Source organism: Phalacrocorax aristotelis, chromosome 5 (genome assembly GCF_949628215.1).
Source record: "Phalacrocorax aristotelis chromosome 5, bGulAri2.1, whole genome shotgun sequence".
Classification (NCBI taxonomy): domain Eukaryota; kingdom Metazoa; phylum Chordata; class Aves; order Suliformes; family Phalacrocoracidae; genus Phalacrocorax; species Phalacrocorax aristotelis.
In genome coordinates this window covers 23,477,421-23,494,118 of record NC_134280.1, presented here as the reverse complement: position 1 = coordinate 23,494,118, position 16,698 = coordinate 23,477,421, and the positions used below count along the sequence as shown (strand labels likewise).

The following is a 16,698-nucleotide window of genomic DNA, read 5'->3' as shown; positions in this document are numbered from 1 at the left end:
CTAAATCATGTCCCTAAGTGCCACGTCTACACTTGTTTTAAATATCTCCAGGGATGGCGACTCAACCACTTCCCTGGGCAGCCTCTTCCAATGCTTGACGGTCCTTTTGGTGAAGAAATTTTTCCTACACTTCAATCTAAAACTCCCCTGGCACAACTTCAGGCCGTTTCCTCTTGTCCTACCATTAATAACTTGGGGGAAGAGACCAACACCCACCTCTCTGCAACCTCCTTTCAGGTAGTTTTAGAGGCCAATAAAGTCTCCCCTCAGCCTCCTTTTCTCCAGGCTAAACAACCCCAGCTCCCTCAGCCACTCCTCATAAGATCTGTGCTCCAGACCCTTCACCAGCTTTGTTGCCCTTCTCTGGACACGCTCCAGCACCTCAATGTCCTCCTTGCAGTGAGGGGCCCAAAACTGAAGACAGTATTCAAGGTGTGGCCTCACCAGTGCCGAGTACAGGGGCACGATCACTTCCCTGCTCCTGCCGGCCACACTATTCCTGATACAAGCCAGGATGCTGTTGGCCTTCTTGGCCGCCTGGGCACACTGCCGGCTCACGTTCATAGTAGAAAGTTGTATACCTTTCTTAACGAGATACTCCACCATAACTCTTGTCTCAAATGGGTTAAGAAGAAACAGTTCTGTAAATGCTCTGGGAATGAGGGGGAAAAACACAAAAAAGATTTGGTTTGGTACTTTGGAGGGATGAGGAAGTGAAAACCATCAACAAAAGAGACTTTGAAAAAGCTGTAATTCTTATCTTTTTATCAGCCTTCCTTTGAATGGGTTAGCTGCAGTCCAGTGGCTAGCACTATTAGTGGTAGCGAGAAGGAGAAAAGATCTTGTTCTAGTGCTGAGAAAGAACAGGTTACAAAGTACCTCCATAGAGTACATAAATGACTAGGAAAGCAGAAAAGAGAATATTTACTTTTTTGAAAAGGGAGGTGGGAAAAGAGAAAAGTCAAATAATTAGTTTCAGTTCCTGGAAAAATACTGGAAGAGATAATCCAGAGCTTGCAGACACTGGCTTTGGAAGAACAAAGGAGATGAATACTGGCCAATAAATATTTTTTCAAGAATAAATCATGTAAAATCAAGCTAATTTCCTTCTGGGAGAAGGTTACAAGCCCTGGGGATAAGGAAAACACAGCAGACATCCTGAAATTTATCCTTAGTCAGGCTTCTTACTTGCTTTACTTGACATTTTCATAAGCAAGTTAGGCAAGCGAGAGCTAATGAAACTGCTTTTGGGTGAATGAATGCCTAGAGAGATTCTTTCAGAACTGAAGGCTGTGCTGGACAGAGAAGTGTTTTGTTCCATGTCCAGTTCTGCTTGGTATTTTCATTAGTGACCTCAGGAAACGGGAGACTTGATGATATTAAGTGATGTTTCAAGTATGGTGAAGGACAGGATTAGGATTCAGAAGGATCTGGACAAATGGTGGAAAAAAAGGATCTGAAAGATATAAATTTGCTAAAAATAAATGCAGAATACTTTGCTTAGGAACAATTCCTTGAAAAAAATCCTAGGTTCTGGAACAATTGGCTAGGTAGTCATTTTGCAGAAGATCTGAGGGTTGTGGTGAATCACTAGCTGAATCAGCAGTGTCATGCTGTTGCAAAATGGCAATCTGGGAGTTGTAAGCAGGATTACAGCCTGTAAACCTCGTAAAATATTCCTTTTGCTCTGTGTTGATAATGCCTTTACCAGAGTACAGCACCAAAAAGTAGTAAATCAATTGGAGAGAATTTGGAGAAGAAAAATTGAACTGATCAGAAGTCTAAAAATAGTGACTTCTGTGGAAAAAAGAAGAGAGTTAGGTTGAGGCAATCTTGAAAAGAGATTGTTTATAGGAGACATAGTAAAGGCTTCAACTTTGTAAATAGGTGTTGGAGAGAGAAGTAAGTAATCTTCACTTTATCTGTTTGGTTAATGGTACAAGAATTACTGGACTTAAATTGCAATAAGGAAATTTCAGGTTAGGTAGTGGGAAAGGTTTCTAACTGTAGAGATGGTGAAGGACTGTAATATTACTGAAGAAGGCTGTCAAACCTATATGGAAGGTGGTATTTTTAGAACAAGTTGGACAACTTTCTGTGGAGAAGGGATATGAATTCCCTGACTGGGTGAAATCCCTTCCAGTCCTATTCTTTGATATTCTAACATTCAGTTAGAATGTTTTGTGAATTAAAAGTTAACACAAAGGTCTATTGTAAGATTCTCTGAAGTGTTTTGAAAGTAAGAAAGCCACTATGTTGCTTCTGACTGTATTCTGACTGTCAAAACTGCATTGTTCAATGGTTTAGAGCGAATTACTGTCTATTGGCTATGCAGTAGCAGTTATCACTCCAGTTCACAGAATTGGATTTCTAATTGATGGGTTTTTTGAGAGGTGACTAGCTACCAACAAATTTGCAATTGTTCAGATTTTCATAAATCATGAAATTAATTTCAGTTTAGTATTTCTTCAATAGGAAAAACATGGAGAACGTTTAATTGAAAAGATGCATTGCTTTTATAATTTGAGACATGAAAGCTTGTCTAAGAAACTTACAATTGCCTATTTTGGTGATGTTGTTCTACTATGTCACTACATTAAAAAAAGTGATGCAGAAAGCCTGACTACTCCATCCTAAGTGACATAAAATCTAATTAAACCCTCATGGGAGTTATTTTGAGCACAGATTAAGGTAAGACACAAAATCCATATGTTTTCATTTAAATGTGTACGATGTGGGAAACTATGGATTTTTAAACTGTAAATTTGGGATCTAAATTCCATGTTGCTTCACAGTATTTTGTAGCTAAACTTATATTCACCAAGTTTTTTTTATTTTGATTTCAGATAAATATGAGAGAGAAGCCAGTAAATATTGGAATGAATTTTACAAAACTCATAAAAATAACTTTTTCAAGGATCGCAATTGGCTGTTTCTGGAGTTTCCAGAAATTCTTCCAGAAAAAAGGAGAGAAGAGTTGAAAACAGAAGCAAGATCTTCAGAATGCACAAAAATAAATAGTGCCGACAGGTTTTCGCACAAAAATGAAATGTTTGAGGAAGGGGAAAAATATTGGAAGAAAAATGATGGAGGTGGTTCTACTTCTGTACAAGGATATGTATATAATAAAAACGAAGCAAAATCTCTTACTGATAATCCTCAGGTTAAAAACTGTGGAGAAGAACTTGGCGGACTAGAATCCTTCCCTGGTAGCGATGCCACTTACAGAATATTAGAGGTAATGCACTGCAAATGATCTACCCATCATATAGAACTCCACTTAGTTGCTCAAAAGCCTGATAAAGACACTTAGTAAGTATCAAGAAAGTAAACATTTAGAATTTGACATACTGCATTCATTTATGGCAGAAACTTTCAGAGAACCCTAGGATCTGGGCTTTGTTTTCCCTTTAAAGTTTCTCCCAGATCAGAATTTAGGGCTATATTGTCAGATTCCTTTTTCACTGAAAGCTGGGTTTCCTATTTCCTAAGGAAAGTTATGTCTTAAAGTGCTTTGTTCTTGAAGTGCAAGTACTTGACGCAATCTTGCCAAATGGTGAAATTGGACAATATTGCATTTTCGTATGCAGTTTGAGAGATGGATTCTCTCCTAACTTAGAACGAAATTAGGAGAAATGTGATCACAGAAGTGATCTGAGAATTGTGGTACGAGTCTAATGGGTGCTACCTACCAACTAATTTAAGACAAAAATAAAAAAATGAGAGTTTTATTTGCTCATTTATTTTAACTTTTTGTTTCTCTTCTGATTTTAGGTTGGTTGTGGTGCTGGAAACAGTGTCTTTCCTATTTTGAAAGTTCTATGGTATGTAGTCCTGGATTTTCAAATATGAAAGTTCTATTCTAACCTTCCTCATTTTCCTCAAATGTAGGTGCTAGACCAGTGCTGCAGGAAGTGTTGTGTGGACTGTTCTGCAGCCCTGAAATTCTGATAGCTTGCAGACCACAGATAATGTTGATAGAATCAGTACAAGATACTCCTCATATTGGTCAACCCTTGTCTTGGGGGACCATATTTGCGGACAAGGTTTGTCTTCAGGTGCATTCAAACTGATAACCTTGTAGTTAATCTCAGGTGGGTAAAATATTCTCTTGTCTTATATGTCACTGTAAAGCTACCAGATATCTCTTCAAAAGGCTAAAATCAGAGACAGTAGATGATGGCATGTGATCTACTGGTAAGAAGTTGTATTATTTCTGAATTTGGCTGCTACATGTTGTCACATTGCTTCAGGTTTTAGTGTCAAGGAAGGCACAAGTCCTGTATTGCATTACTTAATTCCTTGAAACATCTTAATCCACTTAGTTTCTGGTTTTAGAAAAAGCTGTTACGAGAGCATATCCTCCCTTTCATGTAGGCAGGAAGGTTTTATTGGAAAGGCTGTGTATGTATCAAGGGTTGAAAGAGATTTCTTGTTATTCATGCCTCCAAGAGCTTGACTATGGCACAGTTTATTATTCTATAAATGGATTCTGATTGCGAGCATCACCGCTATACAAAGATACTCCATTTTAAAGATATGGAAACAGAGCAGGAGGAATCCTGCACCAGGGTCTTGTGTGAAATCTATTAGTGTTAGCAATGCATCTTCATCCCACAACAAATGCTTTGCTTAAGACAGCATGTAGTGAAAGGGGAGCCCTGTTTCATATGAAACAGGGAAAGTAATGCTATATAGGGAAAAGATACCATGTGGCTGTATTAAAAAGATGAGACAAACTTTTGTGTTTTCCTTACAGGTGACATTAGTCATAAGTTGGCATTTCTGATAATTAAGAACCCACTCATTAGGTATTTTTCCTGGAGATTGCTATTCTTATGCAAATCCTTCAGTCAATCACATTACACATTTATCTTGTATACAACCTGATGGAAACATCTCTTATCTCTTAGCAGGCCTTTATAGCACCGTTGGCTTTACTCTGAATTTAATAATATAAAAATTGCCTTTTGTATGCATATAAAAAGAAGCTAGTGTCAAGTATGAGTGTACACTGCTACAAAAAAAAATTTCCACTTAGGTTTGTAACTTTTAAACCACTTCCCCCTGCCCCCCTTAAATTTTAAGTTACTGCTTGTTAATACAATGCATTATGAAATCACCATCCAGATCAAGCTGTGTCTTAATTTTAAGTTGACTTTCTACATAGCTCCTATTCTGCTCTGAAAAAATTGAAATAACATTCTAACAAGTCAATTAGGTAATCAGCTTAATCTTTCCCAATTGACTGGCTGGGTCCAAAGCCTGACTACTTGTCTTCATCCATGATAAATAACTAAACTCATCAACTCTTATGGTGGGCACAGAGCTGATAAAAGTTTTGCTCAGCAACAAGGATGGAATATATTTTGGTCCGTAAGGGTTCTCTTCTTGAGCCCTCAAAGAGAGGTCACTGACTCAGCTGTGTATAGTGTGAGGTCCTGTAGGCACTGCCAGAGTTTCTTGATTCCCTTTCTAAAGAAACCATCTGTCCAAAATCTCGAATATTTTTAAAGAGAGACTAATTGATCATGAGTTGACCATGAGGTCAGCCCTCAGCAGGTTTTGAGGGGCTTGCTCAGTTTCTCTTGAATTATTTTTTTGGACATAAAAAAAAATTCTTCCTAGAGTTACTAGTATCTGATCAATGGTATGAAGAAATTTCTAGCTGGCTTAGTCTTGGATGGGAAAGGAAGGGAAAACAGTGCTACAGGAAATTCTTATTCAACTTGGCTTACAAAACAAAGGGGATAATGGAAGGAAACAACCAATACTGCTTAATCTAATCAAAAGCACAGCAAGGTGGCACATGGGAAGCCGAACCTCTACAGAACCTTTGCAACACCCCACCCCTGCCCATATCGTATTGCTAGTCAAACTGCATGCATGGGCTAATGACAGAGACTTAAAGCAGTGCTTCTGTAAGAAAACGTGACCTATTAATGTGCATTTATGTAATACAACACCAGGACATTGTCATCAATCCTGACAGCCCTCTGTGACCTTCTTTCTTTTCCTTTTCACTTCCTCCCTGACAAGGCTATAATTCTCCTTTTTATACTAACTGCCTGTTGGTATTCTTATGAATTTGTCTGCCCTATTGGTTCATTACAACCTATGTGGCTTTCCATGTGCTAGACATCAATAAGGCATGCTCGATCAAACCTGTGGAGAACCCCAAAGGGCCCTCTGTAGTTCCTCGAACACTGATGTAGACTTTAATCTTTTACAATAATAATTTTTCAACTGATGTTGGTTTTGTTTTCCTAGCAATACACCTGGAACCTTTCTGTACTGTTGTGATTTTGCTTCAGGAGCAGTGGAGCTGGTAAAGGTAATTCATATGTTCACTTTAGAGTACCTCGTAAGCCTGTAATTCAGGAGGCTGCCAGGAAGCCATCTTCATGAAAAAGAATGTGATAGCTTTGACAACTTTTAACTGAAGTTTTCAACATTCCAAAGAACAAAGTCTTACTCTATGCAGAGAGGAATGAATACCATCAGTGAGCTTGCTTCTCAGCTTGAGTAAGATACCAGGCAGAATAGGCTTTTATATGAGATATTTTACAATGCTGAATAATTGAAGAAAAAAAGTTTCTTGAGTCACAGTAAACGTATTAACTACTACTGTTCTCTCTGTGCCTCTTTTAATCTTTTTCTTGACAGTCACATTCGTCCTACAATTCAGCCTGGTGTTCTGCCTTTGTTCATGATGTGTGTGATGATGCTTTACCCTATCCTTTTCCAGATGAGATCCTGGATGTCATTCTCCTTGTCTTTGTGCTCTCTACTATTCATCCTGACAGGTAAATGAAGACTAAAGGGCAAAGCAAATGGGTTAAGTCTCTTTTATCACTGGAGGTTTTCAAGAATAGCAACAGAAGATGATGAATCTTTAATTTATTATTTAGTAAGCTACAATATATATAAAACAAGGTATTTTTAATGCTGTTTCCCATTTTCAGGCTTCAAGACAAAAGCTGGTCAGGCTAGTTCATTAGTGAGCTTCCTGTCTCCATCAAAATAGGAGTGTATTGTAATTAAATACATCCCAATTAAAAGTGACAGTGATTCAAGAAAATTACAAATTAAAAAAAAGAGTGTTGGTCTTCTAGAAGGAAGTTATTTTTAGTGATCAAAACCAAATATTCATGATTTAACACCTTACAATACGTTGATAAAGACTTAGGTTGCTGATTTAGCCACATGCAAGTGCTTACACACAGGTCTTTTAAACCAAAATGTATTCAGAATTTTGTAACTTGTTTGGATTAATAAAACTGGATGTAATTTTCATGCATAGCATTATGTTGAGTGCTCTTAGCCTTGTTACTAATGCCTCTCAGCATCTAATGAACCGAACTTTGACTGTTAAGGCTGGCTGATTGTGAAAATACCCTTTTTCTAATGGGAAAAATGCAAAAGAGGGCAGGTAAGTTTAAATCCTTGACTCTTCCTTTAACTAGAACATCTGAAGGCAAATACATGCAGTATGTGTGGTAATACCTCTATTACTTTAAGAATGTCATTAAAGAGGGCTTGGCAAACAAAACAGTATTTGACAAAGTCTGAGAACTCTTTCCCTGCCTAAGTTATTAATGGTTAGCTTTACAGAAAATTCTTTCCCATGTAGGATATTGCTCCTTCCTGTTTGCTCAGAGATGAGCACATGAGTCATGCAAAGCCTGGGCCCAGATTTCAAAAACAATTCAAGCAGTAGATTTCAGATCTCTCTAACTGCAGTGATGCTGCCAGGAAGAATTGGACAATAGAGATGCATTAATTGAATCGCTTTGCCTATAGAAGCAGGAATCATATGATCTGTCAGAATTTCTGTGGACCTTTTCCTATTAGTCATTTGAGAATGTGTTTGTATTTTTCTTTTTCTCCCCATGTCAGCATCTAATGGCTGACATGGATGGTTTTGTGTGTGTGTGTGTGTGTGTGTGTGTGTGTGTATACACACATAAAGATTTCTGTGTAATTATCTGTGTTGTAAGACCCACTTTCCAAAGATTTATTAATCATTACTGTCATCTTGTAGAATTAAAATGACTTCATAGAAGGCAACTGTAATCCAGATTCATCTTGCTCAGTATACATTTTTTTCTGGTAACTTTGAAAGTGGGAAATGAAAAAGAAAACCCAGAGAATGATGATGCAGAATTTGTGTACTTTGGAGACCTGGAAAATATACATGAGAGGCACATTTGTATTCAGCACAATTGTTACTTAGTGATTTCTCTTCCAGCTGTTCTGTTTAGTTTTTGATAATTACTACTCTTGTACCCCATTTTTAACACACTTCAATTCTGCTAGAAGGCCCCTCTAAAAGTTGGTTGCAGAATTTGAAAGGTATTAAACTTTCTTCAAGCTATATAATAAATGTGCTCTAGTCCTATGGGATGAGATTTCTCAAAGCACTTTCACTTTTCGTGCATGTACACTTGTTTTTTTCTATGTGCACAAAACTTACGTTTATATAGGCTAAGTCTGTAATTCTGTGCAGAACTGCCTGTCTTGAACGGTCTCTTATTCTTAGGTGGTGCTGCCTTTTCTGCTGTGGCAGTACTCTTGGTTGCCTGTGTTGAGCATGAACAAATAGGACAAGTTTTAAAGCACTTGGTTTCCTCTAAGGGAATTCTGTGCTTAAAAAGTGTTGCTGCTTTTTGTTCTTGTTTGTTTGGAGATAACATATGATTTTCTGTGGAACCATCCCCTAATTCTGTCCCTTAAAAATCAAGGTAAGATGCCTGCACTGCTGTTGCATAAGGACCAAGTTGCATTAGTGCTTAAGTTCTGACATTCTTGGGGCAAGGGGGTAAGGCCACCTGAGAGACAGGGATGGTATAAGGATGTTGTCTTGGTACACAATAATGATATGCTGATTTTGTATAGTTAAGCAGGACTTACTCTTATTTAACTCTTTTCAGATACAGCACTCTGCCTTTCCTTTCCATTAATTTTGCATTAACCCTGGCTCCACATCTTCTACATGGTTGTCTGCTTCCCTGTGGGAAGAAGGGTTGAATTAGGCAAGTGGACTTTTCTACCTTGCAGCCTGCCAGGTGCAGCCTGTCTTTTGTGGTCTTTCATGAATGTGGAAAATCTGAGTCCTTGTGTTTATTCTGAAAGATTGAGGCAAACCCAAGCCGTTGATCATTAGTAACGTCTTTTGCAGAGTAATGCAAATGTATTTATAAGAAGCTCCAAGGTAAGGTTAAAAAGTGAGAATAAAGATGCTCTGGTCTAGTGAAGGGAAAAGAATACTGTATATGATACTTATTCCTACCATACATACAGCAGGCTGGTGTAATTCTGATAAGGAAGAGCTGACGTTAGATACCCCAAGATTCACAAACTTGTCAGAATTTTGGAGGATGCAGGCTTTCCTCCTCTCACTAGCAATATCTCCAGATAGAGTTCTGCCAGATTCCTCTCCTGAGGTACTACTCAGATTCTTTCCATCTTCAACCATTGAGTGTGGAGATACCGGTTTTGTGTGTATGATCAGTACCTCCATAAAGAAATTGGGTAAGTTTTTGTCTGCCTTACATGCCTTTGATTTTGCTATGTACAGCAAGAAGGCTCAGCCTAGCTCGCCAATGCACATAGCTAACTGTTCATTCATTGTCTGTCATATATCTCCCTGACCCTTATGACCCAAATACTCAAAAACTGTGTTTTAAGCTATTTTTGAGATTCTCTTGAAGTGAAGGAAGAGGGCTTCTTTTCTCTTTCCAGTTTGTATTCTCTTACAGCTCCTTTTACATTTTTGGTTTACAGGTGTTCTGTGAAGAGTTTTTCCTGTTCACTAGTGCCTGGCCTTTTTATAATAAATATAGACGCATCTTCTCACTGTAGTTTTAGAAATCTATGTATATTCCAAGCATCTAGAAAAAGCAGTTATGTTTGCAAATTTCAACAGTATCCCATCTATTTTCTAAGGATGCAAGGGGTTGTAAATAGGTTGGCTAAACTACTGAAACCTGGAGGAATGTTGTTATTTCGAGACTATGGAAGATATGATACAGCTCAACTTCGTTTTAAAAAAGGTAATTCCTAAATGCTTTTCTAGTTCACTGTTCATTTTAACTCTTTTTGAAAAAAAAAGTGATGTGTCATTTTTAATTACTGCTCTAATTTCTTAGGTCATTGCTTGTCAGAAAATTTTTATGTACGAGGGGATGGAACCAGAGTATATTTCTTTACCAAAGGTATGAAATGGTAGTTTTATAGAAAGGGTCTCTCAAGGTGATTTGGGTTATAAAAGATTATCTTAGAACAGAAATTTAAAGAAGGCTTTACTGGCCTTTTTTTTTAGTTCACTGCCTTTACAAAGCCCAAAACTAACTGTTTTAAGAAAATAATTCCCCTTATGTGTACACTTGTTGCATCTGAGGTCCTGCAAGATTGCTTGCAGGCATCACTGGAAATTTCTCTTTGTCTAAGCTTCTTGTGTCTAATGGTATGCTCAAATTCTGTTATTTAGAGATATACTTGGTTTCTTTCTTAAAATTGAGATAAACATGCTTGGAAGGACAGTTGGTAGCAGCACTCTGGTATTTTGTTCTGCTGTGTTGGTGAATCTGAGCTGTGAGGCTGCTCTTTCTGCAGGAGCTAAACTTAAAATCCTCATTATGGATACTATTGCTCTTTGCCTGTCCACTCACTTGGTTCTGTTGGCAGTCAGCTTAGGTTGCTATATTTTAGCCCAGCTACTGGAAATTGTGAAAGTGAGCATCACAATACTTTTTTTTTTTTCTTTTTACCCTCTGCAACCTAAACTGTAAGCAAGAGATGGGTCAGGGTTTATCCCAGTCCAGGTCATTTTAGAAGTGAGAAGGAAGGTCTGGGACATGTATGGGAAATCACTTGAATTCAAAGAGCCTTCTCAGTTTTTAAGTGTCTTGTTTTGTGCTAATTCATGAAAAAGAAGCTTAGAGTTTTCCAGTGGTGACTGACAAGGAGGTAACGATGCTGGCATAAATGTGTGGATTGTCATTTCACAGTGAAATAGCTTTATCTCGATAACATGTGAACAGTGACCAAATGGCATGCATTTGTTTTCCTGAACTCTTGAATACTAAATGCTCCGAAGAAAGGGGATCTATGAATGTCATGAGTAATAACCAATGTGGTTTGGGCCTCAACATAGCATTTTTTTTACTGTAATATGAATAAAGAGCAGTGAAAACTAATTTCTAACAAAAGGCTTCTTACAGGCAGTTTACTTTATCTTTCAAATCACAAACCAGATTTACTTCCATCTTTGGGTGGACTGCAGGTTGTTAATTACTACATTCTACAAATGTCTCTTTTTCATTACAATAATTCTTCATATGAGGAAATAGATGAGGTATGGAACATGTTCAACTTGGCTGGATTAACTGAAGTACAGAATTTAGTTGATCGGCGACTACAAGTAAACAGGAAGAAAAAAGTGAAAATGCAGCGAGTTTGGATACAAAGCAAGTTCCAAAAACCATTGCTGCTATCTCTGAATAACCCTGAAGAAACAACAGAAAGATAGATAATGTACCATGAATGCCAGAAACTGAAGCAAATTTGAGTACGTATATTTCCTGTAAACCTTGTGTTAGCAACTGAAAAGGAGAACTATATTGAACTGAAAATCTTTCCCTGATTTTTTTTTTTTTGATAAATGTATGTGTGTGGAAATTATCTGGGAAAAAAAGGCGTTTCTGACTTCTGCTTTATATTCAAAAAAGGGGTATGCATTAATCTAGTCATAACTGTGACCAGACAATATTTTCCTTGAATATGAATAGTCAATAAGTATAAGCATTCTTGTTCATGTTGAAATTGACAGTATGTAAAAGTTTTAGACTGAAGCATAATTGTTTCAGAGATTTGGAGAAACAGAGTATCTGTTCTCACTATCACTACAAGCTGTGCTGTGTTAATTTCTGAGTCATGTCTCTTTTAACCACTGTGTGTCTTGCAACTGTATTTCTTCTTTAGGGGGAAATTTCTTAGTGCATAAACAATGAAGACAAAATCTCTTTCTGATTTGCATGTAAGTTATTTCATACTAACTGCATGTGATACGCATAGGTATCAGATTAGTCAGTGATTAGCATCCTCCAGCGTGACTGACTTATTCCTCTGAAGTCTCCACTTTCCATCTACATGTTCATCAGAAACATGCCAAGCTCAAGTTTCTGTAACAGCTTTAGTGACACATACATTATATTTAAAGTGCCATAGGTTGTAACTGAACATCATGTAGAAAAGAATTACCAAAATGCCAAAACACTGTTGAAACCAAATAGTTAATATTTGCCTGGATAAATACATGCATTATTTTTATGATACATCAGATACACTGGAGGGAGGATCAAAAAGAGTATTCCAGAGTACATTTTATTAATATTGTTATGGGGTAATGTAATCACACTATACTAGTGATTTACATGGCAGCTGAGATATCCGTGTTGTTTAGAGAGAGGTTGCTTTCTTAGGGCTTGAGTCTTAAAAAATAAAAGAAACTATGTTTTTGTATTGACCCTGTGGAGACACAGTAAAAGGAGAGTACCACACTAGTACATCGAGTGCTTTTAAGAAGAAAAGCAAAACGCAAACACTGTTTTTATTTGCAGACCATGATACTGAGGCTGTTGAGCTAGTATTTAAAGATGCCACTTTAGCTAATTATATGCAATTTTACAATCACCTAGCCACAAGGAGGAGAGGACAAGAAACAGGTGAATGAATAAAATAAATATTGTACTTCAACAAGGATATAGAATGCATGTAATCTATAACATCCATGCAGTTTTGAGTGCCATTACTATAGCGACATTCTCAAAGTCTCTTTTCTTGCTTTCGTTTTAGTCTGAAGGGTAAGCATGTCACAGCTGACAACCCATTTTTTTGTAAGTTGATAGCTGCTAAGCTAAGTAGAACTGATTGTCTTCTAGAAAAAAGTAAATTATCTAAGTTTAGATGCTAAGTATGTTCATCCCCTTTGACAAGACGAGGGACCTGCTTAATTTCCATAAACCCAGATCTGTTTCAAGAATGAGGTGCAATAAGGGGTTGTCCTGCTTTTGGCTGAGGTAGAGTTAATTTTCCTCCTAGTAGCTGGTATAGTGCTGTGTTTTGGATTTAACGTGAGAATAATGTGATAACACACTGACGTTTTAGTTGTTGCTGAGCAGTGCTTATATGAAGTCAAGGACTTCACAGCTTCCCGTGCTCTGCCAGCAAGGAGGTACACAAGAAACTGGGAGGGGACACAGCCAGGACAGCTGACCCAAACTGGCCAAAGGGATATTCCATACCATATGATGTCATGCTCAGCATATAAACTCGGGGGGAGTTGACTGGGGGGCAGCGATCACTGCTCGGGGACTGGTGAGGCATCGGTCAGTGGGTAGTGACTGGTTGCATCACTTGTTTTTTCCCGGGTTTGTTTCTCTTTGTTGTTTTCCTTGTCATTACAACAGCAACAATAATAAGAGTTATCATTATTGTTATTTCAGTCACTATACTGTTCTTATCTCAACCCATAAGTTTTCTTACTTGTGCCCTTCTGATTCTCTCCTCAATCCCACTGGGGGAAGAGGAGGGTGAGTGAGTGGCTGTGTGGTGCTTGGTTGCTGACTGGGGTTAAGCCACAACAGGGGTCTTTGAAGGTTGGATCTGATCCTGCATTTCTCGTGTATTCTAAACTCCCATTACAGTAAGATACTGTTTTATGAATTAAGTGGCTTAGGAAGCTTTGGTTAGCAATGGCATTAAAACTTCTGTGGTATAAATCGAAGGTTAAAACAAAGCAGTGTTTCTTCAAGCCCAAAGTCTTAAGAGACTGTAGCATCTGCATGGGAAATGTAAATGAATATCTGCTTATATTTTAATTAGCTTTCTACCCTGTGCTATTAATTGTGACTTCTAAGTATGCCTAGCTCTTAGTAGAGTACAAAGCATTTTCAGTTGTAGAATTTTCCAGGGGGGTGATGGCGATGATAAGCTCTTGAGCATCAAGCAGTCTTATTCATGTGTGTGATGTAGATTTTCCATGGGTAGAGGCTAATGAAATGTTTGCTTTGGCTCTCACACTGATGTGTTGATTCTGGCAAGATTATAATATGGTATGTTGCTAGTTTAACAAAAATGTGACATCAGAAGAAACCAAACCCTGAATTCTTGTACGGTCTTGAGCAAAATTGGCTGTTTCTCTTCCACACCTTGCAGTGTAGGTATTGGCTGCCTCTTTTCAAATAATGGTGCCTGTTTTAGAAGCAATAAGATCCGGTACTGTTAGTAAGTGTAGAATATCCACTGTAAAGTGAACTGTAACTAGTCTGAACTATCAGTAAGACTGATAGAAGGGGAAATAGACAAAGACATTGTTCCTGATAAGAACTTATGAATCTGAATAGGACTTTCTGTCTTTTGGCTTCACAGCATTTCAGTTTTCAGAAACCTTAATCAAGGGCATGTTTTTAAAATACTTTAAAATTATCTGTATTAGTTGGGAAAAATAATATAATATTGGCAAAAGAATGGCAAATAAAACTACTGAAATGAAAGAAAAGAGACACACACAACAGTATAGGAAATGCTGTTTAAAATGGCTTAGTGTTAATTAATTTCTGGGGTAAAGAAAAATTAGGATATTGCAAATGAAGTGTGCCCCATATAGAAAAAGGCTGTAAGTTTCACTTTTGAAATCTGAAGTTACTTCTTTAATCAGATATGTACCTGAAATCTCTAATGATATAAATTTATAGGTGTCACATTATATATACCCCAAAAACTTTAATTGTTAATGGCAATTTTTTTTTTTTGGGTCAGCATGACTTCTTATGCTGGTAAAACAGACTTGTGAATGTATACAAGTGGCAGTCAGAGAAAGATAATCTTCTTAGAATTGAGCTTTGTCTTCATTGGCTTTGGCTTGCTCTGTCAATAGTGCATACTTTTTGCCCATCTCCACTGGTATTGCATTACATTTATGTAATGGGATACATGAGAATGGTACTTACTGGTTTAGACCTTGCTTAGTTTTTAAGCAAGTGCAAGACATCTATAAAGTAAAGAAAGTGACCAGCCTTTTTTTACTACGCTAATTCTGATGTATCTAGTCAATAACAATTAACTCATATAAAAAAATGTTTTTTTTCCAGCAAAGCCAAGGCAGGTGCTTGTGCTGTATCTACAAATCCACTGCATCTGAAGAGGACAACCAAAATGCAGGACAAAAAGGGAGACTGCAGGAACTCTAATGACACTAGGGAAAAGTTTCTTGTGTTGGAAACCGCTGTTTCTGTTTTGTCTTGTGCTTGTCCTTTGCTTGCGACTTGGCTAACCTGCAGATTCTGCTGTTTAATAATGACTAAGAATTTGTAACAAACTGTCCTGAAATTTGTATGAAACACCAGTGGAAATCACTTAACATAAATTTTGCAACTTCATTTTGTTTTGTGGTGTGATCTTTATTCACTGCTCTAGTGTGCTCTTTGATCTGTTGACATATGCCTCATTTCCCCTTTTTTTCCTGAGCACAGTAGACAATTAAGCAGTTTCCACAGGAGCTATGTACACAAACGTTTGCAGTAAAGTTTGCTGGCTGGGTTATTTCTAGGATTGAAGCAGGAGAGTTTTATTTTCTTCTGTAAAGAAAAGATTGATTTTTCTTTTTGTGTGAATGCAATGAATTTCATAGATGCTAAATTAATATAGTGGTATTGGCTGTATTTTTCAATTATTTTAACCCAAATATACCTTAGGGTATGCTGTTTGTAATGGCAGTGGTAATAGTAGGCAGTTCATACATAAACCATTTCTTCATAAATCATCATCATAATGGGTGGTTGAACAACCTTGGAAATAAACAATATATACATATTATAAAAATCATAAATATTGCTATTGTTAATAGGCAAAGTGACCTGTATTATCAGTATCTGTAAACATCTGTGATGCTGTGATTCTGTGAATCTCTCCATGTTTGGAACAAAGTTTGGACATGGCGGTTTTTTTACATCAGTTACGCACCAGTTGCCCTCCTCTTGAGAATCAGCCAGAAATTGGACAAGTCTAAGTCTGCTAAATGCAATTACAGTTAATATATAGACAGTAAGAACTACATGGGTTGCCATAGACATCTTAGCAGGTTCTTTGTCATACCTGCCAGTCGGGGCATATAGGTCAGGCCTAGACTGGGCTTTGAGCTGAGAAGGGACTTCTCTGTCAATGACCATCCTCTACCCTTTGCTAGTACCAAGCAACTAAAAGAAGAACTTGGCCTGATTTGAAATCAAGAGCCATACAGGCAGGAGGGGAGGAAGGTGAAGTTGCAGCTCGAAGGCAGACAAGAGAAGGAGTGAGTGTTTTCTCTGGGAAATGGGGTAAGAAGGAAGCTTGGATGGACTGACAAAGCAAGAAGAATGACATGCAGAACTGAAGAGAGAACTGAGGAACAGAACACCGTCGGCACCATATAGGGAGAAGATGTATAACAGGAGACAATGTGGCAGGGTGAGGATGTTGGGCCTAGAAATGAGTTAAATGAAATGGAGGAGGCAAGAGGAAAAAGGGGACTAATCTGTCATAGAAATAGGGTGAAACCTGGGTAAACAAGTTGGGATAAGGATTGGAGGTGGAAAGACCTATCTTCGAAGTGTTCTTCTCCCAAGTGGTACTGTATTTTCACCTCTCAGTGGAATA

The 16,698-nt window shown here is 37.7% G+C and overlaps 1 protein-coding gene across 6 annotated transcripts in view; it reads left to right on the top strand.

Annotated features, from left to right (window-relative positions):
- Nucleotides 1–15,443, top strand: part of METTL8 (methyltransferase 8, tRNA N3-cytidine) — a 29,746-nt gene extending 14,303 nt beyond the window's left edge. For 4 of the 6 annotated variants that reach the window (XM_075093436.1, XM_075093434.1, XM_075093438.1 and 1 more), the window contains 8 exons: nucleotides 2,847–3,238; nucleotides 3,775–3,824; nucleotides 6,271–6,334; nucleotides 6,667–6,806; nucleotides 9,949–10,055; nucleotides 10,152–10,217; nucleotides 11,355–11,572; nucleotides 15,156–15,443. In XM_075093436.1, coding sequence (XP_074949537.1) covers nucleotides 2,847–3,238; nucleotides 3,775–3,824; nucleotides 6,271–6,334; nucleotides 6,667–6,806; nucleotides 9,949–10,055; nucleotides 10,152–10,217; nucleotides 11,355–11,533 — 998 coding nt within the window. In that variant the 3' untranslated portion in view covers nucleotides 11,534–11,572; nucleotides 15,156–15,443. Of the gene's footprint in view, nucleotides 1–2,846; nucleotides 3,239–3,774; nucleotides 3,825–6,270; nucleotides 6,335–6,666; nucleotides 6,807–9,948; nucleotides 10,056–10,151; nucleotides 10,218–11,354; nucleotides 11,573–11,985; nucleotides 12,041–15,155 lie in introns of all 6 variants that reach the window. The other 2 variants (XR_012660639.1, XR_012660640.1) reach the window with 1 other exon arrangement.
- Nucleotides 15,444–16,698: the final 1,255 nt, after the last annotated feature.